The sequence below is a fragment of the Mixophyes fleayi genome, chromosome 4 (genome assembly GCF_038048845.1).
Source record: "Mixophyes fleayi isolate aMixFle1 chromosome 4, aMixFle1.hap1, whole genome shotgun sequence".
NCBI lineage: Eukaryota > Metazoa > Chordata > Amphibia > Anura > Limnodynastidae > Mixophyes > Mixophyes fleayi.
The window spans coordinates 126,072,456-126,098,852 of NC_134405.1; the positions used below are offsets into that span (position 1 = coordinate 126,072,456).

The window sequence follows — 26,397 nt, forward strand, 5'->3', positions numbered from 1 at the left end:
GGAGAGGAAGGGCCGAATGCGGGCAATGTTGCGAAGCTGGAAACGGCAGGATTTGGCGAGAGAGTGAATGTGAGGGGCAAAGGAGAGAGAGGAGTCGAGGATGACACCTAGGCAGCGGAGTTGGGGAACAGGGGAGATAGAGGAGTTGTCAACAGTGATAGAGAGGTCAGAGGGGAAGGAGGTACGAGAGGGAGGAAAGACAATGAGTTCAGTTTTAGCAAGATTGAGTTTAAGAAATCTAGAGGACATCCAGGAGGAGATGGCAGAGAGGCATGCGGATACCCTGGAGAGAAGGGAGGGAGAGAGATCTGGAGAAGAAAGGTAGAGTTGGGTGTCATCAGCATAAAGGTGGTACTTGAGGCCGAAGGAGCTGATGAGTGCACCCAGAGAAGAGGTGTATAGTGAGAATAGTAAGGGTCCAAGGACAGAATAAGAATAAGGCCATTGTTATGCCTGGGCATAAGACCAAACATCCACCCTCTCAGTTTGTAATTATTTTTACACAAATCCTGACAACAAATGTGTAGCCATTTGTAGCGTTTTTAAAGCCACACTCAGTAGAGGTAGGGACCTTAACCATCTAGGATACTCAGCCATGTTACGCATTTGAAGCGCGTTCATGGAAAGCTGTTGGGAAAATCAGAAACTTATGTTAAAAAAAAGAAAAACAAGCAGTCCAGCATCATCTACCTCCCTTCTCTCATCTAGATCCCAGCACCTAAAATCTACACCCCCAACACCTTCATCATCAATATCCCCAGAACCAACAATTGACTGTTAAACAATCGTTTGCTAGAGGAAGCAAGTATGAAACCTGTCACCCAGACGCAAAGCAGATCACAGACGCCATGAGGACTATGCTAGTATTAGATCTGCATCCAATGTCCACTATTAATACAGTTGGTTTAAGACATTTAATTGAGGTCTTGTGTCCCTGTTACCAAATTTCATCACTATACCATTTTACTAGAAAAGCTATTCCTCACCTCTACCAGAAGGTTCTTAAAATTTAATTATTGGGATACAAAATGCCATTCTACCCACTGTACACTTAACCACAGATATGTGGACAAGCGGAACTTGGCAAACTAAAGATTATATGACTGTGACAGCCCACTGGGTTGGTCATTTGCCTTCACCAGCAGTAACAGCAGCAGCATGTACCCAAGTACGTCACATTTTTCAGAAGTAGGCTACTCTGTGTATCAGCAGCTTCACTAAGAGGCATACAGCTGACAATCAAACTAAGGGATGTCATTGCAACATGGCTAATCCTGCTTGGACTCTCCTGAGGATATGTCATTTCTGATAACGACACCAATAACGTTCAAGCATTACAGCGGGTGGAATTCCATCACATTTTCTGTTTTGCTCACACAATCGACTTGGTGTTACAGAACTTTTAAAAAATGACAATGACATGTAGGAGATGCTGTTTGTGTCCCGAAAAAAATTTAGGGTCATTTTCGGGATTCTGCAGCAGCATGTAGGAGAATGCAGCAGCTGCAAGAAGACTAGCATTTGAGGGGAATGTACTTTACTCCAGCGAAGTAGTCACCTGTGAAGAGAGTGCAGACACAGTTAGCTTGAGTCAAGTGATTGCCTTAATTATACATTTTGAGAAGGAGTTACAGAAATTTAACAGATGATATAAAGCAAAGTAAATGTGCTAACTATATTTTAATTGTAGATTAACTACTTAATTCACTTCGCCAGGATCCAAGAGCTATCAACATCTTGTAATGATGTCTATCTACTCCTTCAGCTTCTCTGGCAACTGCTTGTCGGAAAAAACGTAGCTTTCCCAAGACACCCAGTGGTGATGCAGATGAGTCAGCACAACATTTTGATATTTGCTCTGCTCTAAAAGAATTGCCCAAAAATCGTGACAGCTCTGCCATAAAATCAACTACTAATTCCATTCGGAAGGCCATTATCGACAATTACATCATAGTACACAGACTTTTATGATGGTGGGATGAATTAGTATTGTTTGAGAAAGATTTGCACTGAACCCTGCCACCTCTCCTGTTTCTGAGTGAGCTATGGTACAATAAAATGTAAGTGCAGATTTAGACCAAGCCAGGCAGGCCTATCATTTCTATTTCAGCCATTACAATTAGCAATGGAGCAATGGAGCTCTTCTCTTTGGGTGTTACCTATATAACGCTGTAGAATTTGCCTGCAAATTCTACAGACAAGCCTGCTTGTCTTCCTCTTCATCAATGACTCTTAGCAATTGAGCACTAGTCTTTAGGTGTATATTACACCCAAACCTTATTAGTGCAAATTAGGAAAAATACAGTTTAATCCCTGCTAGGTCCTCCACCTTCCTTTGCATGTTAATAGTAGGATTGGTTGGAGTTATGGGCAAAGTCACACATTTTTTGGTAAAATCTTTCAAACCAGCCCAGATGTTAAACTGTTGTGGTCTGCCACCTGCGTCATCCCTGCTTCTGTTTGGAAAGTGCAATTTGGTGCCAGAACCTCACGTGCCAGAACTGCTGCCACTGGTGCCACACTGCTGCCACTGGTGCAGGACTTACACAATCAACCACATCCTCATCAGCGCCCTCATCGGCTACACAAATCTCCTCCTCATCCTCTTCTAATTCCAAAGTGTCATCCTCACTTGGTGTATCACAGGGTACACTCGGGCTGTTCAGGCACACATCAGCAGAAATGCTAAAAGGGCCCTTCTTTATGGGTACACTATCAGAATGGTCACGATTACACATACCACTCGTAGATGGACTCTCCTTAGGGATTGGTGTAATTTCTGATTCTGAGCATACATTTTCCTCTAATGCCTTTCTGTTTTCTTGCAGCTTGGCTTTCCCACTTAACAGTAGTTGTGCACCACTTTTGGACTTGGAATTACTTGGTCTTGCTTGGTCACGAGTAACCTTACAAGAAGAAGGCTCAGTAACATTTTTAGATCTCGCACTAATAGAGAAAGGCAAAGGCCTCATTCTTTCTTTGCCACTGCGTGTGTAGAATGGCATGTTTGCAATTTTTTTTTCTCGGGAGTTAACTTTTCATCAGTAACAGCTCTTTTTCTCTTCAACACGGTAAAAGGTTTTTTTTGGTGTGTTTTTTTCCCTGACTTAAAAAGACTATGTACTTTTACATAGGCTTTACCAGATGACGTACAGGGAAGACTACCATCAGGACTGGTGCCAGCAGCTGCTTGCTGATCCTGCTCATTTGTGGACTGCTGTGAATCCATTTTATGAGACCCAAAACACTTGTAGTGCAAATTCAGAAATATATAGTGCTGGTATATAGTAATTTCAACACCAGAAAAATTGTTTTTTTAGACCTGGGAATATCTAACACCCCAAACACTGGTAGTGCAGATTCAGAAATATATACTGCTGGTATATAGTATTTTCAACACCAGAAAAATAGTTTTTTTAGAACTGGGGAATATCTGACACCCCAAACACTTGTAGTGCAAATTGAGAAATATGTACTGCTGGTATCTAATAATTTCAGCACCACAAAATAGATTTTTTGGAAGAGGGCAATATGTCACACCCCAAACACTTGTAATGCAAATTGCAAAATATATACTGCTGGTATATTACTATTTCTGCAGGCAGAAAATAGTTTCTGGAAGAGGGAATATGACACCCAAAACAGTTGGTAATGTTTGCAAAAATACCTCCTCTCTCTCTCCTCTATTCCTGCTGTAGCAAGTCCTGTAATAAGTTCTGTAATAAGTCCTGTAAGAAGTGCTCTCTCCCTGCTCTAATGCTGCCTAAGACCTAACTCTTCTATCTCTCTCTGTCAAATGGCGCTGGATTGCTGTGGAGGCGAATATTTATGCATTTGAAACATCGCGAGAACCGAGCTCCGAGATCCGACGACGTCACAATGACGTTTTGCCTCAATTTGAAATCCGAATGGGCCGGAGAGTACCGAGCCGAGCGGATACCTCAAGTTCGGGTGGGTTCGGTTCTCGGGGAACCGAGCCCACCCATCTCTACCTTAAAGAAAAGAGATGGCCTGCTTAGCTGTTATTCTAAAGCACCAAGGTTCTGCACCATAGGCTATTTAGTAGTTTGTATGCCACTGTGTTCAGGCCTGGGTTATTATACAGCCAGCAGTTCTATGGGGCAATAAAAAAATATACCTTAAAGCGCTAAATGGATCAAGAACAAGAAACATACATGACTCCTCATATTGAGTGTTGTTTCTCCAGGAAGAGATAACTAAAACAAAGTGAAAAAAATATACACATAGAGTAGCACTGGATAAACAGGTGACAAAGCAATGTCTCTATAGTGTCCCACGGAATTAAACCCTCTTCTAACTATCTACATTAGTATTTACCTTAATTTGCATTTATTTACAATTTATAGATAATTATTTTCCTGATTTCACTGAGCGCCGTTTGTCTATTCACTTTTTTATATCATTCTTTTCCTATTTTATTTCTTCAGAAATGTCCCAATAATCAGTATTATACATAAGCACTGACATCCAATTACATTAACTCCCACTCTACAGAGTATCTCAAAGATCACAAATTTCACAACAATAAGCATTATGCACAGATAATTGTGCAGGACTAGAAAGTCAGAAACCTGGGATAGTGGAAACCAAATCTCACATGATCACGTGAAAATGAGATTTTGCCTCACCTTCTGATCTAAGGAGTGCAGACAATTCCAAATTAATACGAGGCTCGAAGAGCCCAAATTTGTTGGATTACACTGAATCCGAAGTGCTCATCATCATCATCATCATTTATTTATATAGCGCCAACATATTCCGTAGCGCTTTACAATTGTGGACAAACACAGTAAACTAATAAACAAACTGGGTAAAACAGACAAAGAGGTGAGAAGGCCCTGCTCGTAAGCTTACAATCTATGGGACAATGGGAGTTTGACACATGAGGTTAAGTCTACATTTTGCATTTCTGCCCAGCCAGACTGCAAAGGTAAAAGTGACTCATAAGCTAAATGATCCTGTCACACAACAATGTTGGTCAGGGGGTAGTTGTCTTGTGTGAAATTGTTTAACGGGTGTTAATAGGGTACTTTAGTGAGGTTAAGGGCGTGGTTGATGAATATTATAAGCTTGTCTGAAGAGGTGGATTTTCAGAGAACGCTTGAAAGTTTGTAGACCAGAGGAGAGTCTTATTGTGCGAGGGAGAAAATTCCATAGAGTGGGGTGCAGCCCGAAAAAAGTCCTGTAACCGGGAATGGGAGGGTGTAATGAGGGTGGATGAGAGATGCAGATCTTGTGCAAAACAGAGTTGCCGAGTTGGGAGATATTTTGAGACAAGAGAGGAGATGTATGTTGGTGCAGCTTTGTTGCTCATCTCTAGATTATTTTCGAAACAGTGCATAACAAGCAGCAAACTAGCTATCAACAGATAACAGTTATAAGCTTATGTTTGTTTTTTAAACACTGTTTACTGCTGAATAATGCATTAGATATTGATACTATTTACACTTTATTTTAGACCTTTATTTTATCTACCAAGGAATTGTAACTTTGTGTTTACATGAAGTTATTATATTTTTCATATACTGATATAGCTTCACATCCTTTATATTGGCATTTCCTAAATTAAAATTATTATTATTATTTTTATCCTTTATAAAGTGCCAACATATTAGCATTCATCAATATCAAAACAGTCATTGGCAATTGACATTTCTGTGCATCTACCACCGATGTAGTGTGGTCGGAATGAGAAGAGACAGTGGAAGGTGGATTAACTACTCATTGTGTTTAGGACAATTAGCTGCTGACAACCATGACTGTTCTTCACAATTTATATTAACTGAACCTACTTTCTCTTCAAGTTCTGGAGAAGGCTTTAGCTTTTTTGCTGCATGGGTACTCTTGAGGATATTTACCAGGCCTGAGTAGCTGTGTGCTTGATCATTTTCTTTGGCATCATGCTCACTACTGGACACAGGTTCAGGACACTTGTTTCTCATGTTTTCAAAAGTTTTGGTGGATTAGTCATCTTCTCGCCAGTGTGAGCAGTTAAACTGCTTTCATTTATCTGATTGCTCTGCAGACAGTTTGTGGTGATAATATCACCCTAAAGAGGAAATAACCAATGTATAAAACATTGAAGACCTGATGTCAGATTAAAATGAGTGGCCTTTCTGAATGAAAATGTCATTCCTGTCACTAATATATACTTTTCTTCTCCTTATCTTTCATTTTCAAGAAGTACACATTCTAATGATTTTTTCATTATTATTTTCTATTTTCCCCTGACATTGTGAGGACTGAATGAATGGAAGGTGGGAGATTCAAAAGAATCAGTTAAGGCAGAGCCAGATTAAGACCCTATGATGCTGGTTTGGCTCCCCATCCGCCTCTGTATGTACATTTTATATATATATATATATATATATATATATATATATATATATATATATATATAAAACATACACACAGACTGAGAGACTGAGAGAGAATAAGGGCAATTTAATAACAGCCAATTAACCTACCATTATGTTTTTGGAGTGTGGGAGTAAACCGGAGCCCCCGGAGGAAACCCACATGTGTGGTGAATACAAAATTGCACGTTATTGTGCTTTAGCCATCTTATAGTAAATTACTCCTGATCTAGCCAAATTATTATTCCAAAAAGCACTAACAAAAAGACAAAAGCAAAGTTATTATGAATTTTTTATTAGAGGAAATCAGAAAAAAAGGACTAAACCAAGCCATCAGTGGAAAGGATAGGAGGTATCAGGTTATCTTGATCAGGACTTTGATAAAGTCTGATAAAACCATCTGTGTGTTTAATTTGAGCTGTGGTTGATGTTGGCCTTGATAAAATGAACATATTTCAGGCTGTGGAATCTGCAAACTGGCGCAGTGCATTGTTGACTGGTCTCCGGGGACCCATTGGGAGACATACTCAGAGCAGGGCTGCCATCCCCTTAAGCCAGGGCCAATAATATGCATCACCCACTAAGCGACCTATGCTTCTCTTGCTTGATTTAGCCTAACTTATGTCCTGCATTAATTTATTTATTAAGTTATTTACACCATCAGCCACAACATTAAAACCACCTGCCTAACATTGTGTAGGTGCCCCTCAGCTTTGATCTATTGAGGCATGAACTTCACAAGACCTCTGAAGGTGTCCTGTGGTATCTGGCACCAAGACGTTAGCAGCAGATCCTTTAAATGCTGTACGTTGCGAGTTGGGCCCTCCGTGCCTCGGACTTGCTTTTCCAGCATATCCCACAGATACTCTATCGGATTGATGTCTGGGAAACGTGGAGGCCATGTTAACACCTTGAATTCTTTGTTATGTTCCTCAAACCATTCTTGAACAATTTTTGCAGTGTGGCAGGGTGCATTACCCTGCTGAAAGAGGCCACTGCAATTAGGAGATACCATTGCCATGAAGGAGTGTACTTGGTCTGCAACAATGTTTAGGTAAGTGGTTCATATAAAAGTAACATCCATATGAATGCCAGGCCCCAAGGTTTCCAAGCAGAACCTTGCTCAGAGCATCACACTGCCTCGGCTTACCTTCTTCTCGTAGTCCATCATGGTGCCATCTCAGGTAAATGACGCACATGCACCCGGCCGTCCACGTGATGGAAATGACAACATGATTAATAAGACCAGGCCACCTTCTTCCATTGCTTCATGGTCCAGTTTTGGTGCTCATGTGGCCACTGTAGGCGCATTCGGCCGTGGACAAGGGTCAGCATAGGCACTCTGACCTGTCTGCGTCTACGCAGGAAACTGCGTTGCACTGTGTGTTCTGACACCTTTCTATTAGAGATGCTCAGGCTTGGTTCCTCGGTAACCGAACACACCCGAACTTAGGGGATCCGAGTACCGAGCCGAGTCTTTCGCAATTTTTCGGATTCGAAAACGAGGCAAAACATCATTGACGTTGTCTGGTCATCAGATCTCGCGAGTTTTGGAATCTATAAATACCGCCCTCCATTGCGATCTAGCTCCATTAGAGAGAGGGACACAGGAGGGGTAACATAGAGTGTAGAGCAGTTAGACAGGCAAAGTTAGAGAATTGAAAGAGGAGGGTGGTAGCAGTGTTAAACAAAGTAATCAGTGATATTTAGGAGAGCTCCATAGCTCCAGTGTTAACTCTCATTGCAGTAACGTTTAGTAAAGAAGTATTTACACCCAGATTCAGGGGCGGGCCGGGCCAGGGGGCAGGGGGGCATCGCCCCCCCCCCCCCCCCCGGGGGCACTCAGAATTACAGCTGTTAGGGCCAGCGATAAATGTGATGCATGTGTGATGCGGCCGCACAGACGAAATGTATCTCAAAATCCACACGAACTTGCATACGGAACGAATTATGATCAAGTTCCGCTTTTTTTTTTTAACCGCAAGTAGCGAACAAGTTGCGTTCAGGAAATTAATCAGGCCCTCAGTTACTCTCACATATAAGGAATGCTACACAGTTTGGAATATTCATAATTGTAGGGACTTTTAATCACCCTAAAATGGTTTAGAATGGGATTGCAAAATATGTCTTATTTTGTTAGGGATAAATTCACAGTGACTCTTAACCCATTGCAAGCATCATAATATAATAATAATCTAATTATAATACATAATTGTAATATAACAAATATAATTGAATATTTTGCTTATACACATTAATTATATTTTACAATCATATTTACATATTAAACTGTGCAGTGCCATGCCATAGCCAGTAATGTACATGCATCTCTGTGCATCTTCACTGGTTTAGACTGTTTTGAATTTGCTAAGTTTGCTAAGTGAGAAGCAAACACTGAGTTACAATCTAGTTCTGTCATTCAGAGAAATATTGTGCTGACATTAGTGTTAGGACTTGTGGAGTCATGAAGAAGAATATTACGCTGTTACAATGAACAGTGACATGTATAAGTGAAATTTATTCATGTGAATTATGGAACTGAATAGCAAAAAAAATGGCCTCTTTATGAACCACATACAATATGAGAGTGAACTGGTCAGTTCATTGAAAGAAGTTTAGTAAAATTGCTGTAATAGGGAAGGTAAGCAGTGTTTAGACATGACTTTGCATATGTGTACTCTGAACACAAAAAAGTTGCTACATTCCCATCTCACACAAGCAATTTTATGAACGTATGATTCTTCCATGGGTGACAGACCTCTTAATTGCTAGACTATTGTCCAATTAACTGTTCCTGACATTCCTGACATATTCTTCCAGAGCATTCTATCTGACACCAGTAGGTTCTCTTTACAATGCATCTTCTTTTCCTTTTCCATTTCAGAATGATGTGATAGAGAGAAACTATCTCCCACTGCACTGACCTTTTTCCAGGGAATTTCATAGTAATTTGGTAATTTACCAAGGTAATCATTTGGTCTTTTACCATAAGGCAATGAAATGATTGAGGACATTTTTGTAGTTTACCATGGGTTTTGTGAGCCTAATGATTGTCATGGTACTTTTTCCTTTACAAGTGTCCAATAGCATATTGCTTGCTCTGCTCTTTATACAGGTCTGTACACCTAACATGCAAGGTGATGTGAATTTAAAAAGGGATGACTTGCCCAGATCATCGTCACAATAATTTAGTAGTTGTTTCATATATGCTGTGTAACTCCTTATTCAATTTCTAATATTTTAGTGCCATGTTTATCTGTTCTTTTCTTCTTATTCCCATGTCCTAAAATAAACCATATGTCTTATCACCATTGTATGTTTAACTGTTGCCAGTTATCTGATTGTACAGTGGATCAAACCGTTTATTGGTAGAGAGATAGTGGTGATAATATCATAGAGGGCATTTGAAAATATATATATATACATAGAGATTTGTTCATGTACAGCTTTAACACTCACTGTTGGACGCACATCATTCAGGTCAGTATCATTGAAAAATAATTGCACTCACATGTGTTGTATCTTTGTTGAACAATTACTGGCAAATATAGATATTTGGCTACAAGATGGCACTGGTCCATTGATGTAGGGCTGATATTACATAGTAGCTGCTCATGCTTCTACGTCCACCCTCACTGGCTTGTACATGCTCTCCTGCAATTTTTACTAAATAAATGACATTTTTTCTAGTTTCCTTCTGTATTATTTTATCAAGTCTTTATATGACCAGATAGCATTGTCTTTGTTGTCCCAAGGTATATAACAAAATGGATTGTGTCTTATAATATTGCAACAAAAATACACACTTCTGCCTGCACATAAAATATATTAATGAAAAGGACAGAAAAGATAACAAAAAGCAATCTATGCAATATAAATTGCAGGAGGGTATGAACAAGTCAATTAAATAAAGTCATATTAAGATGCAACATCCCTTTAATAAATGCAGATATGCAGACAAGCTGGTTCATACACCCCATTAAGATCACTGGACAATTTTCTATAGCATGTTTAATACAAGGAAATCATGGGTAAAGTGGCTTTATTGTCATCGGATATCACAAAATCATTAAACAAGTAAGTTTATATTTCATATTAGCGTGCATGGATGGTATAACATATATGTGTTACATAAAATATGTTATTTTATATTCTACAGTTGACCTCTGTATCTAGATTTGCTGGTGGACTCTGCATAACCCAGTGCAACACTCAGGCAAGTAAGAATCTCTATGCAGAATGATTTATGACCATTTGTTTTACTTAGCTTTTATAGAAAAATAAAATAATAATAAACAATGGTGCAGATTCAATTGGGTGCGCTACTGTCAAAAGTAACGCAGCCAGCGCACCATTACTGTTAATACGGTAATGTTAACCAGTCCAGTTAGATTATCAGCCTGATGGTCCATACTAATAAGCAGTTTAGCATCCATCTGCGGTGCATTGCCCTAAGCTGCAAGGAGGTTCATCTAATTTAAGTGTAATAATATGGGCTTATGTTACGTTGAACGCAAATTGCATTCTTGGTGTATAATACGCTTTTTTACATCTGAGAATTATGCACCAAGAAAACAATTTTAGTTTGTTTTCATTCAGTATTCAAGTTAGAGACAAAACATTTTTATAGTGGGATGTATTCTAGACTATAGTGTAACGTATAGTGTTTGAATAAAAATAGATGACAACAAGATGGTACGCTTGTAGGTAGACATAGTGGGCCTGATTCATCAAGGCGCGCATACTGAGAGTAACCTGCGTTTAGTATTAAACGCACATATTTAGGCTTTGCGTACTCCCGAATTCAATAAGGCACAGATCCCAAGATACGTGCACTGTTTAAATCGGGTGCAGGTCTGCTGTGCTCTACTACACAAGACACTACTGGATACATTCAATACCTATGTGGATCATAAATTCACAAAAGAATGCACAGGTAAAAAAATGATAAAACAGTTAAAAAAAAGTGTTTTTTAATTAATTTTTCCATTAATTACCTTTATTAGGATGTTGTTAATGTCACCTGAGCATAAAATACATTTAAACAGTTGCTCGTGATTGCAAATACATCTTCTAGCAGGCATACAGGACTGTCATCACTACTGATCAGGACTTAGACTAGCCCTTTTTCTGAAGCAAGAGAGACGGCAGAAAAACAAGTAGCTTTAAGAAGGCCAGAGTTTGGCAGGCCCCTACTGTAAATTGACTACAGTAAAAAGCTCCTTCCCCACCCCATTCACTCCCCAAAATTGTGGTCTGTAGTGAGTGTCCTTTGCATTCGAAGAGGACAAGGTTGCGTTCACAGACGTTTCTCCAGGGTGCGATCATGGCCAGAGTGATTTTGCGCATGATACACTCAAAATTGGCAGATACGTGCCTTGATGAATCAGGCTCAGTGGGGTAGATTCAGTTCCCTGTATTGTTCTTGAGAACAACGCGGCCCGCACACTATTACCATTACTACGCTAATAGCTGCGCATTATTACCATTACTATGGTAATATCTCCACTGATTTTTGCATGCAGTTCTGTGAGATGCGAGCAAAACATCTGCATTGAAATTACTGTTGTAACTGTAATAGTGCCCGGAGAATTGAATCTACCCCAGTGTGTTTTATGTATGCACTTTGTTTTGTTTTATTTTTATATAGAAAACATTTAAGATATTTAGTAAAATATTTATTAAGTTAATTTTATGGACAGATATTTGTCCACATGATTCAAAGCTAAAATTATCTATTTAAATTAATATTATATATTAACTTTAGTACATACAAACTCTGTAGCAAAATATAAATAAATGTAACATTGCCACAAAGCTCAGTGAACAACAGATAACATTAATCAACAACAGAAATTATTAAATGAAAAGCATTTTATTTATTACTTATCAACAAAACATGACTGTTTATAAAAAAAAATAATGCTATTCTTTTTATTGTATCGGCAACTAACATTTTGCCTTTAATTTGCATGTAAACATTTCACTCTTAGGATGCATTTGGATAAGCAGCTGTTCGCTTTGTCTGCTATCATCATATGTGCCTCTTCCTCACATTTCCTTGACCAAGAATGGAATGCATGGAAATCCAATTATGGTAACATACATTATTTATTATATATTGTGTAGAGGAAGCATGCCTCTTTATTACAAGTGTGTCCTAAACTTATATATATATATTTACACATATACACTAAATAACACTGAAACGCTGTTTGTCATATTCATTTAACCAGTTTTAACTATAGTAAGGAAGTCAAACATTTTCTATAACAAATACCAATAATCTTTTAGTAGTCGACTAGGTAGTAGCTAATACATTGTGAGGGTGGTTACCAAATAGCATTAAGAAAACACCATTGACACCGCAATGCTTCCACATGCGGTCTGGAAGGATAGTTGCACTCCACTGATCCCTTCCTGTTCACTTTTAGGGAATGCCAGTGAATAGAGCAGGCAGAGCAATATTAAGGCAGCCGGGCCACCACTCCCCACTGTGTAAGTGGGGTCACATACCACATTAAAGTCTTTTACAAGTTTTAAAACAAGCTAGTCATCATAATTTTTAATTCCAGTGGGTAGATAGCCTAAGACAGCTTTGGAACATAACAGAATGCAAGTTTCCAGAAAGGATTTGCCAATGATCATATATAAAAACTTAATTGTGATCACATAAATAAAATTATTGTTTTCAGTGGAAGGAAGGAGGCAGGGTTCAGTAGTATTAGTGGACTAGTATATTTAATTTCGGCATCACAAAAACCCTTTTTCTGTTTAAATATAAATGGTCAGCCATGTGAAATGATTGAAAATTTAAATAGCTCTAAATATAGTAGTGATTTAAAGGTAATAAGTATGCAAGTACTCCCACTATTCTGTAAATATATAAACTAGTTTTCACATCAATGTAGATCAGTGATGAGCAACAGGCCACCTTGAGTCTTCACCTGTGGCCCCCAGCTCTTTCCACCATCCACCCCAGCTCTGGCTTATTCTCTGTTTTATTCACATCCAAGCTTTATCCACAGCCATTGGTGAAGAGTGGAGGGTCATAAAGTCTGAACCGGTCTGTCCTCCGTGCAATGCACTCTGCAAATGTGCACTATGTGGTCTCTCCCCTTCTTCAGACTGATATCTGCTTATTTAATCATTAAACAGTATGGATAAGGGATTGGTAAAATTATTTTACAACCAGAGTTAATAAATCAGTAGATTGCCAGTGGATGGCCACTGGTACACCCACAGAAGGATGAGTGAGGGCAAATGGGAACATTTTGTGTAAGTGGGGTTTGGATGGCATGTGGAAACTTTGAGTAGCATGTGGGGGCAATTTTTTTTTATTGAATTTTTTAGAAAAGCATATTACAAACATAGCAGTGGTTGCAGAGTACATACAGCAGATCAGTTATATTGAACATCCACACTGCTTAAATAAAAAATCAAACAAGTAAATAAAAATAAGAAAAAACATTGGTACAGACATGGGGGCAATTTTTGATGATTTGCTGGCTCATGTGTGGGTGCTAAGGTCATTTTGGGGCTGTTTTTTTGTTTTTTTTTTAGAAAAGGGTAGCATGGTGGCTTAGTGGTCAGCACACAGCACTGGGGTCATGAGTTTGATTCCCGACCATGGCCTTATCGCTATGGAGTATGTATGTTCTCCCCGTATTTGCGTGGGTTTCCTCTGGGTGCTCTGGTTTCCTCCCACATTTCAAAAACATACTAGTAGGTTAATTAGCTGCTATCAAATTGACCCTAGTCTCTGTCTGTCTGTCTGTGTGTGTGTGTGTGTGTGTGTGTGTGTGTGTGTGTGTGTGTGTGTGTGTGTGTGTATGTTAGGGAATTTAGATTGTAAGCTCCTATGGGGCAGGGTTTGATGTGAGTGAGTTCTCTGTACAGCGCTGCGGAATATATAAATAGCTGATGATGATGATGGGTAATGTGGGCCCTTTTGAAGCCGCACATGCAAGTTGCCCATCATTGATCTCGATTCTGTTTTAAACCACTGACTATTTCATTTGAGAGATATCTATCAAGTATGAAGTTATCATTATATTGAGACAATAAATGACACAATCATGTAGTTACTGATTGTATATAATAAATTGTATGCAGAGAAGAAATATGTCACTTTACACGATGAACAGTTTCGGAGGAAAGCTTGGGAGGAAACCTGGAATATGGTGCAGAAACACAATCGATTGGCTAAGCAGGGTCTCACTAAATATACGATGGCCATGAATCGGTTTGCAGATATGGTAAGTTTACAAATTTCAGCCAAATTTTGAACACTAGAATTCTATTTAACAGTTTACACACCATGTAATTGCACAGAGATGGGCACCTTTAAATATAGTATCTACTGCTGCACTATATCATCCCTGTAATGCAATAGTCCACTTTACTTATTGTCTATGTTCTCTGTTACACAATGAAATAACTTTTTGGATTACAATTGTGTATCATAAAAAGTCATAGTGATAAACCATCTGTATAGCACAAATTTAAAATAAACACAATAGAGAAGAAAAATTTAAAAAAAGTGCACTCCAATATTTATATTTTTTTATATGTTTGAAATATACAGTACAACATATTGTATGTCCTTTATTACTTAATTTTGTTGTTTCAGACCCCAGAGGAACGTAGCTCCAGGAATTGCCTTAGCAAAAAAGGAAATTTGTCAGTCATGAAGAATATTCCTGTGCAGGTTCATGAAAAAAACCTTAACATACCAGAATCAGTTGACTGGAGGGATTCAAAATGTGTGACAGAGATTAAAGATCAAGGGGACTTTTGTGGATCCTGCTGGGCATTTGCAACGGTAATTAAATGTTATATCTGCATAGGTGTAAGTTAAATAACCATAGGCATAAAATAATTACTATATGATAGTTATAAAAATTGTCTCATTCTACCACAATATACAATAGGGAGATAGGAAAAATCATATACTGTTATACATACAGAGACATATTATGTGTTTTACACATACACAACCACAATCCTATGTAACCCCCTGTCACTGTGTGTAGTATGAGGTGCAAAGGGTACAGAGTGCACCTCCTTCTCAAGCCCTGGCTAGCTGATGGGCATGGGTGTAAATGACCAAGGGGTCCCTGCACATGCAGGTGTTTCTTTGTAGTTAGTGGGACACAGGTAATGTCACTTTGTGGTGCAGTGCAATAAAAGTCACAATAATTTGGGCGCCAGACCATCTCTATCACAAACTGAACCCTTTATTTACACTCCTCTTCCTCCAGCACGATATTCATAATGGTTGCAGCAATAAAGAAATATATATACAGCTCCTCACTCTCTCCAGCACAGTTCTTAATGAGCAATACGAATATGGTTGCAAATATATCTCATTACTCCTCCTGCACAGTTCTTAATATTATCCAGATGTTATATAACATAAATCATAGGTCTCTCTTACACTCCATACTCACTGCAGATCACCCTTTCTGCAGGGGCATTCACATGGATGCTAACAGGCAGGCAGCTTCTCCTCCATGCAGCTCTGACACACTCTGTGTACCTCTCAACTGCAGCTCACCCCTCCTCTGCGGGGATGATGTCTCCTGTGGGCTCTGACACTTCACTCTGTGTACTCCCAGCCTCAGGCTCTGACAATACAGCTACCATGCCTCTTGTAGCAACCCTCACTCCAGGGCCTCTTCCATGCGAAGTGTCCCCCTCTCTCTTGGGTTCTCTATAGTAACATGGAGTTCTCCCCCTCATCCAGGGCACACATTCCTTGCCCTGGCACAGTCACCGCACTCAGACTTCCAGGCAATGCTGGGTGATCCTGGAGCTTCCACCCCACTCTCCCAGGTCCCCAGCTACATCTCTCTTCTCCTGTCTCCTCTCTCTCTATCTCCTTTCCCCCCTTTCTCACAGCCCCTCTTTCCTCTCACTCAGTCTCACAGGCTGGGCTGGGTTATCACCATGGTAACCAGTTTATTTAACTTTTCATATACTTCTAGCTTGCCCTCTAGGTGACCCCTCCTGTATTCACTGGGGTGCAGGTTTTACTAAAACGCCACTAGGGGGGCGTTACACCTATTTTTACATTCTCAAGAATATGTTACATATTTTCTGTAGAGGTACAAATAAAGTAGCATTTACTGCAAAGAATAACACAGCTCCATGGCACAGAATCTTCTTTGCAGTTAACTTAAATACAGCTCAGCAATAAACTAATCTCACTTTGTTGTCAGTCATAATTAGTGGCCGAAGTGGGCTGATATATGGTGGTATGCCATAATGTGACTTCTGCTACTGGTTTCATTGTAAAACTATTAAATTCAATTGACTTACATTTTCCATACTGCCACTTCTAAGTTTCCATACCACCTTTTCTAAATATCTACTACAACCACTGATTATAACAATAATTAGCCCCAGAAGAGGCATTATCTAGTGGCACTAGGAACTCTGTATTAGCTGCAATTTACATTACAGATTTACATTACAGACAACAGAACAAGCTATTATGATGGAGTAAAAGTATGGTTAATATAATAAATACCAAAATTGCAAACTTCTAAATTAATTTTTTCCACATAGTTCTGTTTTCTGTAGACAACCACTGATGCAATCAATGATGAAAGATATCTGTGAAATTGTACTTTTTTTTTTTGCATTGTAAAATTGGTACAAAAAATGACTGCTGTATGATATATTTTAAGGTGGGTGTGATTGAGTCCCATTATTGCATCAAGAAGAAAGAGCAAATTGTACTGAGTGAGCAGCAGCTTGTGGATTGTGATAATGTAGATGATGGCTGCTGTGGAGGATTACCAACAAATGCTTTGGAATATGTGGCACGTCACGGTGTCATGAAGGCCAAAGATTATGAGTATTCACAGAAGGTAGGATCATGGAGCTTGATAATTTTATTATAACATTAATTAGTAATTCTTAATCAATTCATAACACAAGTGTTTGCAATGAGCAGCCATGCATGTACAGTAGCTCAATATAGAGATCCCTGGCCATGTATTGCCACATTCATGAAACTTGGCTGTCGATGTCAGTCCAGGGTTCTAGTAATGTAACTAGGAACCCAGCTACACAGCAACCAATTGATCTCTGTCAAGACACTGCTTAGTACTTAGGTGGATCAATAAATTATAGGTCTCATTTTTATTTAAGGATTCTGAATTTTATTATTAATAATTTATAATTAATTATAATATTATTCAATTATCCTCATAATATTATTCGTATACCAATATCTCGTAAAAATATATTATTACCTCTGTTGAACTCTAACATCACAGCACGCCAAATATCAGTGTATATATTTATACATATATATATATATATAATATATATACACACACACACACACACACACACATACTTTCTTTCTCTGGTTCCCAGGGGTAATAATGATAGTGATAATTGATATCCATTTAAGGCAATGCGGTTGCTGAGCGGTTTACACTACTCATAACATAGAACAGTTGCACACTAGTAGAATTTTATGTGACTTCCAACACATAAGTTAGTTAGGGAACTATAATAGTTTAGAATTGTTATTTGCTATTGTTTAAACTGCCTCTTCACTGTCTTATTGCAACTTTCATCCTCATCTTCCTCTACACAGTTTAACTGACTGTCTTCCCTATCAATCCCATATTTCATTGCCATTGTCTTACCTTGACTGTCTCCCATTAACATTTCCATTTACTTAAATTACCTCTTTACTGTATATTACCATTGTGTGATTTGGCTCTTTACTGTCTTATTGCCATTGTCATATCTCATATGTTTCTTCACTGTTCTCTTTTCAACCTCTGTTTTCCCCATTGTAATATCTCATTACCGCTGTCTTCCCCCTTCTCACAAAAACTCAAAGTCGTGACAAAACCAGTCAGCTTACTATGCAGATTGAATGTACTCATTAATTTTGAAGCTTTTTAATAAATATATATAATTTTTTTATTTTAAGGAAATATATTAGTTGAACAATCACATGTTTTTCATGTTATCCTACTTAGAAATTCACCTGTTTATACAAACCTGATGATGCAATAAAATTTAATCTGACCAAGTACTACGTTCTGCCTGGAGAAGACAATATGGCATCTTCTGTGGCACTAGATGGACCTATTACAGTTGGAATTGATGCAAGTAGTGATTTTATGATGTATGGTAATGGTAAGTTACCTTGTATAAAAGTTAGTGTTTTCACCTGTTTGCTGAGAGGTTTAAAATAATCTCATTCATATGCTTATGATTCTTTTACAAGAGAGTGAGTCTAATTCTAATTTTTTTTAATCCCACTGCAAACATCAGTTGAACATTTTTATGAATTGCTTCTCCCTATCCCCATTCAACGCCTCCATCCTGATGTGACTCTTCAAAACATCTGTGGCTTTTGTAACTGAGCTCTTATCCAGTCTGTATAATCTAGAGGCTATTCAGCAAGTAGTGCAGCAAAGGGGATTATAACCTCTCAACCGCTAAAAGTATCTTACTAAAATTGATTGTTATATGAACCTTCTTTGATTTCATTACATTATAATATTCTTTCTTTGCATATTATTTTCAAAAATGTCTTATTCTATATCAGTAAACAGAGTTGTGTTTATTGTATTTGCCTTGTTGTTATATCTAATCATGCTTAAAAAGGATTTGTCTTTTAAAGTACAACTTTCTACAAATATTTATTGTAGTTTGTATAAAGGATAAGAAGGGTGTCATTTATGTTCCATTACACAAACTGACAGCTATGGAATGGCAAGCAAGCTGATCAGGAACCACTAGCAGACAATCAGTTTATATGTACAGTTTCATTGTAATCTGAAGATGTCTGTGCACAACTGTGGTATATGTTTTATCAATAAATAATTATAGTAATACTAATAATATACATTGTCATATCAGGTATTTTTATGGGTGAATGTGGTGAACAACCAAATCATGCAGTCATTATTGTGGGATATGGCACAGAACATGATGAAAAGGAGGACGAGGATATAGATTACTGGATCATAAAGAACAGGTATGTTTCTTTGTTTTTTTTTAAATAATACTTGGATTTGAACCAGTGTTTCCAGTTATTGCTTTAGAGTCAATATTACAACAAATATTAGAACTCACTAAAAATATACTGTGTCTCAAACTTAAATACCGTTTTAATAAGACGTAACATGAGAACACTATAATCAAATGAAATAGATATTCTCTTTAATCTGTATACTGTACAAGAAATATAAAAATGTATCCAACCAAAACAACATTTGCCGCTAATGCATAATTACAGAATGTGAATTCTTTTTAGAACAAATATGTAGGGCCTGATTCATCAAGGCATACATACTGAGCGCAACGTGCATTTGTTTTAAGACACGCGGAATTCAGGCATACGCATGACCGAATTTAACAAGGAGCGGATCTAAAGATACATGTGATGAATTCGGGTATAGATCTGCTCAGCTCTACTACACAAGACACTGCAGAATACGTCCAATATCTAGGTGGAATATAAATTTGCAAAAGAAAGCACAGAAATAAAATCAATTAATGTCACCTGTTAATAATATAGGCAATAATGAAAAAACAGTTAAACAAAAGTGGAGTTTTTTCCTAGGTGTTTTTGCCATGAAATACATTTATTAGGATGTTCTTAATGTCTACTGAACATAAAATACATTTCTACAGTTGCTCGTGATTGTAAACCCATGTTATAGCATGCATACGATACTGTCATCACTAGTACTCAGGACTTAGACTAGCCCTGTAGCTGGAGCAAGAGATACAGCAGAAAATCAAGTATCGAGATGCCAAAAGTTTGAATCGGACGTGGCTGCGTGCACTCGAGTGTGGCACGTCCTTACTGTACATGGACAGTAAGAGCGTTCTCTCCCAGAAATTGTAGACTGTAGTAAGTGTCCTGTGTGTACGCAGATGAATTGAACGTTGCTACGTTTAGTTGCGTATGGTCCGGTACTGGACATGAGCAGATCAAATTTTGAGGATTATACGCACAAAATCAGCAGACACGTTCCTTGATGAATCAGACCCGTAATGTTATGAGAAAAACTAGCCAAAACCAGATCTAACATCTACATTTTTTAAGAATTTTTTATGACTAAATAGCTTCCTCAATATTGATGTACGTAGCATCAATAAGACGTGGACCATGGGTTTGGCTGGAGAAATTGACTCTAGAAATGTAGTTTGTATTGTTAAAGGTGCCATACAATAGCAGATATGATTGCTCAGACAGAACTCATATTGTCTTGATCCATTTGGACAACACACAGATCTGACATGCACTGCTAGCATTCATTAAACAAATCTGTAATACTTTGTGGTTTATGCTGTGCACAGCTATTACAGGAAGTTTAATTAACCCATCTGTGTCACAGAACATCAAAATCAGTTCCTAGCCTTACAGGGTGTTATTATGTAAAATGATGGACCTTACAGGTCCACTTCTATATTAGCAAATAACATCAAGTATTCTGATTATGTTTTATTTGCTAGTCTGCTTGTTTAATTATGTGCTATGTAAAAAAATAATACATTTTCCATTTTTCTGTTTTTATTTTATTTATTTGTCACATAGCTGGGGCAAAAAGTGGGGAGATAATGGTTACGGAAAGATGAGACGTAACACTAACCTGTGTGGTATAACAACTATGGCTGCCTCTCTGGATTTGGTACACTAGTTGCCTAGTGTCTCATCTATTGAAGAATCAGGAGAAGTCTATGCATGTGACACGACTCCCTATTTTATAAAGGAAAAACTTATAACCATGGCTATGTTACCTGTATTTTATTATTTCTGTAGATTTGTCATTATAGGTGTATGATCTACATCGAAAGATGTCTAGATATGTATTGGTTGCAAATATATTTATAAATAAAGCAAAAATAAACATATACGCAAATTTGAGGTTTCTAAATATGTATTATTCTTTTCACAAACAGCATTGGGTAGGAATGTTTGTATAACAATACTATTTATTTATTTACATTTTTTTATATACTAAGCAGTGCTTTTACAGAAAATATATAATCATGCACATCAGTCCCTGCCCGAGTGGAGCTTATAATCTATATGTTCCTATCACATGCACACATAAACGCACACTAGGGTTAATTTTGTAATCCTACCAGTACGTCTTTGAATTAAGGAGGGAAGTGGAGCACCCGGAGGAAACCCATGGGAGAATATATAAACTCCACACTTATAGGGCCCTGGTTGCAATCAAACACATGACCCCAGTGCTATGAGGAAACAATGTTAACCACTGTGCCACTATGCTGCACAAATACACAGTTCTCTGAAGGTGGAGTTCTTAATTATGTCTATGTATGTTTCACCAGCATGCATTTGGTTGAGGACATGAAGACTGCCATTGGAAGCAACAAATGCTAGCCTTTAGTGTAATTAAAAAAAAAAATCATTTAATTTTTAATTGTGTTTTATTTTAATTACATTTTATGTGGAAAGTGTGACTTTCACATTTGCTATTAACACTGTCAAAACACTATTCTTTCTTATGTATGACACTTTATTATATTGTGCAAAAATAGGGTAATGTGACACTGTCAAGCCACATATATATGCTATACCTACACTATTGAGGGCCAGACATTTGCTACGTCTAACATACACCTGACTCAAATGCTGCTGTTTTTGAGTGGAAGCATCTCTCAATATATGAATGTAAATATGCTGTTTATTACGTGGATCTTTTCCCATTGCAAGTACTGCGTGCATATGTGTAACTCTAAACAAGCCCCTTAATATCCAGCGGGGGTTTTGAGGATGAAAGAGTGTCCTTGATGAAAATAAGTAATGTAATATGTGATTTTGCTATTACTGTGCGATTGCTGCTGCAGATTACCTGTAATTAATAATTATTGATCATATACACTTTAAATCATTCCCATATAAGACTTATCTTATTATGTAATATTGCATTAAAAAGAAAGACAATATCCTTAAATTAATTTGAATCATACTTGCCAACTCTCCCGGAATGTCCGGGAGACTCCCGCATTTTGTGAGAGTCTCCCGGACTCCCGGGCGAGTGTGGCAATCTCCCGAATTCTGCCCACTTCACTAGGAAGTGCCCCACTTCCTAGTGAAGTGGGCAGAATTAGATCCCAAACGCCGCGATTCCCGGTGAATCGCGGCGTTTGGCCCCGCCCCCGCTGTCAAATGACGCAATTTGCGTCATGACGTCACAGGGGGCGGGGCCGAAATGACGCGATTTCGGCCACCCCGCCCCTTCACGCCCCCCTCCACTGGCTGGCTCCCGGAAGGGAGCTGAAGAAAGTAGGTAAGTATGATTTGAATATAAAGTAAACCCCTCCCCTCTTGAGCACAAACAGTGAGCTAAGTTGGTGGGTTTTCCTACAAGATACTCACAGGATGTGTCCCTCAAGCTTGCCCTAGTAAGCAGCTGTTGACAAAAGAAGACCGATAGATAAATGTATCAATCTGTGTTTTTTGCAAGTCACCGATATTTGGTGACTTTGCAATGCAAATTTAAAACAGCAATATCTTTAAAGGCCAGTTTTACCTTTAAAGACATTGTCGTTTTAAATTTTCCCTGCAAAGTCGCCGAATATCGGTGACTTGCAAAAACCACAGATTTATACATTTACCCCCAAGGCATCAATAGTATTGAGACCCAAGAGAAAAAACAGGCTGCAACTAGGTACATTGATTAAGCACTGGCTGGCCTTATTATGCCCTTTGTAATCAAGTAGTGAGAGAATAAGCAGGGCAGAAACAAACACTGGCATGACTGGTGTAGGAACAGAATTATCACTTGAAACTATAATGCTGGTAGCAGTAACACATCTATGCTGATGAAATCCAAATCTACCTCTACTCTTGTGATCACTGCTTGTCTGTACTGTCTTGTTTGACCAACTGTCTCTCTGCTATCTAAACATGGATGTCCCAACGCTATGTAAAGTGCAACATGTCCAAAACAGAGCTTATTAACTTCTCTCCTCCATAAGTCATCAAGTCCACATCCACTGCCTTGGTGTCACACGTCTCTGCCTCCTGCTTTATTCCTCCCAGCCAGTTTCTCTCCCAGTCCTGTCACCTCCACCTTGAAAATATTGCCAGAATACGTCATTTTCTTCTTTTCCAAGAGCTTGTCCCATTCCATGATGTTTATAACCGAATTTAAGGGCTCCGAGGCTAGGTGTTTAAGGATATCAGCTCAACTCCTAACTCACTCCTACTCCCTGTGTCTCACTCTTTCGGTTTCATCTCGGTTCATCTGCTCCTCCTTAAAGACTGTAAGCCCTCACGATCAGGACCCTCTTACCTTGTGCCCACCTTCCTCCATTTGTGTTACCTCCAGAATGCCAGTGCCTTCCCTCCTTTCCTCAATCAGGGACTCTGATCTTGTTTGCTGTGACCACTCTACTGAGTACAGTTTCAGCTAGTGCTCTTTTAATCCCCCTTCTTCCCATGCCTCATGTTTTAGGGAGAGGTTATCCCCCTCCTACCTCTTCAGTTCTGATTTTATTGTTTTGTTTATATTGTAGTGCTTTGCCTATATTATACTGTATACGATCCGTACAGCCCTGCGGACCCCTTGTTGTACCTTCTAAATAAAAAAAAAAATTCAAGATTTTTGAATCAAAAACATGTTGGAGTAAAAACCCAAACCTGTTTGACGGTCCGGGATATCATTGAAAATATCTTTCAAAAAACAAAGTCACTGTAGTACTCTTGACTCACATCAGTTTAGCGTTAAGCCAGAGGGTCTGATGAGCCAAAATTGCAGAGGTTGAGATCTTAGCCTCAATCAGTCCCGCATCCAGACCTACCTCTCCCAAGTACTTCAAAGTTCCTTGAATTTGCTCAACCAAGGTCTGAAACCTATGAGACATCTGGAACTTCTGGTTAAGCGAGTTCCATGCCTCGCCTAACAAATCATCCAGCTGGGAAGAAGAAAGAAAATAAATAAATTCTTTTAGCCCTACATTTAAATACAGAAGTTTCCGCAGCCTCAGGGACGGCCGTGTCTGTGATGCCTAATACCTGGCGCACAGTCCTTATCATTTTATCCACTCCCTAAAGTCAGAGGTCAGAAGGGACATTCTTCGCAAAATACAAGTCCTCAACATCCAACCCTACGAGCACTTTGGCATCCCTTGGGAGGAACAGTCAGAATATGTCTAAATTCCAGGTAGCGGTTCCACCACACTACTGCACTTATGGAGTGGCGTGTGGATTCCAACATCATCTCTAAAGAGGCGGAAACCCTAACCAGGCCCTAAGGAGGAGTAAATTCTAACCGGCTTATGGCCCAAACCGGTGCCTCTAGAACCACAGCCACAGGACCTGCAGGATCTTGACCTGATGCCTCAGACACTGGATCTGTCAAGCTCCCTGTCTCCCTCACATATATGGGCCTGAGTAAGCACATCGATAGAACTGGAGAGAGATCTAGTCCAGACAGGATCTGCCATATGGGAAACCAGAGCTCCCATGTGCAAACAGCACCCGATTCTCAGACTGGCAGGGTGGGCACCACGTGTCTGCACCTGACTGTCCAGGAGGCAGTTTAGAGTTGCATTCAGCATATGTAAACTTTGTCATAGAAGTAACCCCAGCCTTAGTCCTCAAGGATCCCCAATCAGACATGATAGACACAGGTTAGGGAAAAAAACAACACAGGACAGAAGCAGCACACAATCAGAAAAAGTGAGTGAATCTGTAATACAGCCCCAGACGCCAAACCATCTGAGGTACTAAACACTCAGAAAACCAATTCTCAAGAAAGGGAGTGTTGGAGCTCCAAAATGGCTGCTATTCTGGCGTCTGCACATGAGGAGAAACTGCCAATGAGGAAGTACTGAAAGAAGAAGGAAGCACCTCCCCCTAGGGGACAGAACTGGATTGACAGCTGTCCAAAAGCACAGCCCCCTCCACTAATTCAGTGCCTAGTGGGGTGCTTACATCAGAGTAACCACCATCTGTCCCAGCCCCATGATAAAAAACACACTGCCCCTCTAACAGAGGCAGCCTCCAGACCAAGGGCCTACAGCCCCTCTCCCAGCTCTGTGCTCGGAGAGGGCTATACTCCCCTCCTGCCACTGCCCCAATGCGCGGTGTAGCCACAGCTGCCCTTCTACAGCCGCTGCACTGAACCACTGGTTGCAGCCTGTAAAGGCAGTGACTGGCTATACTGAAGTCATACAGCACTGGGAGAGGGGTCATGGGGGGTGGCAGCGGAGACATACCCCTGACACCTCCAAATCGGCGCTGTATAAGCTAAAAATAAGAAAAGAAATAAATAATAAAACTAAAGGAAGCCCTGCCAAGGCAGCCCTAGAAAAAATGCCCCCGCACTGTTGGGCCTTTAAACTAAACTGGGCCCTTACAGGAAAGTGGTATAGAGGAGGAGTAGCTACAGACAACTTTAAGAAACTTAACATGCCTGGATCTACACTACATCACAAGGTACCCGGTGTCACACAAAGGATAATGGAGAAATTCATTTTTCACCCACTCCTTCAACCAGCAACTGACATTTGTTTACAACCTTTGTGATGGATTTTTTATTTCTGCTCTAGAGAGAACTGGGGATTGCCAAAAATGTCCCTGATATATGTAATTGTCAGGATCCTGCTCAGTACAACGAAAGGTGGGTCCTAGAGCACTGGATTCTAACAGAAGTACTATTGGAGATTTTAAATTCTCATCTTTATAAAGAGTAAATTTGTTCTTCACCCACTCCTTCAACTTGTAACTGACATTCATTTACAGTCTTTGGGGTAAATTAATCAAGCTACAATTTTCATGCAGGATTGAAAAGTGGAGATGTTGCCTATAACAACCAATCACCTTCTAGCTATTAAACAATGTACTAAAGAAATTGTAACTATAATCTAATTGGTTGCTTTAGGCAACATCTCCACTTTTCAAACCCGCTGAAAAATCGCAGCTTGATAAATACCTCTTTGTGAGTTCTGCTCCAGAGAGAACCGAGGATTGCCGAAGATGTCCACAGTA

At 39.1% G+C, this 26,397-nt stretch overlaps 1 protein-coding gene across 2 annotated transcripts; it reads left to right on the plus strand.

Moving 5' to 3' along the window:
- The first annotated feature begins 9,847 nt into the window (after positions 1-9,847).
- LOC142151991 (cathepsin L-like proteinase) lies at positions 9,848-21,292 on the plus strand. 2 transcript variants are annotated; one of them, XM_075208156.1, is made up of 9 exons: positions 10,361-10,454; positions 10,537-10,597; positions 12,371-12,474; positions 14,493-14,635; positions 15,010-15,201; positions 17,072-17,254; positions 18,389-18,548; positions 19,278-19,395; positions 20,965-21,292. In XM_075208156.1, the coding sequence occupies exons 3-9, from the start codon at positions 12,372-12,374 to the stop codon at positions 21,065-21,067; spliced, it is 1,002 nt and encodes a 333-aa protein (XP_075064257.1). In that variant the 5' UTR covers positions 10,361-10,454; positions 10,537-10,597; position 12,371; the 3' UTR covers positions 21,068-21,292. The 2 variants fall into 2 exon arrangements, with proteins under 2 accessions (XP_075064258.1, XP_075064257.1); XM_075208157.1 differs by lacking the exons at positions 10,361-10,454; positions 10,537-10,597 and adding an exon at positions 9,848-9,857.
- Positions 21,293-26,397: the final 5,105 nt, after the last annotated feature.

Excerpts from the sequence above, each read along its gene's own strand:
- LOC142151991 (XM_075208157.1), top strand. The coding sequence starts at position 12,372 with ATGCATTTGGATAAGCAGCTGTTCGCTTTGTCTGCTATCATCATATGT. Across the intron at positions 17,255-18,388 it reads ATTATGAGTATTCACAGAAG|AAATTCACCTGTTTATACAA; the intron begins GTAGGATCATGG and ends TATCCTACTTAG. Across the intron at positions 19,396-20,964 it reads TACTGGATCATAAAGAACAG|CTGGGGCAAAAAGTGGGGAG; the intron begins GTATGTTTCTTT and ends TTTGTCACATAG.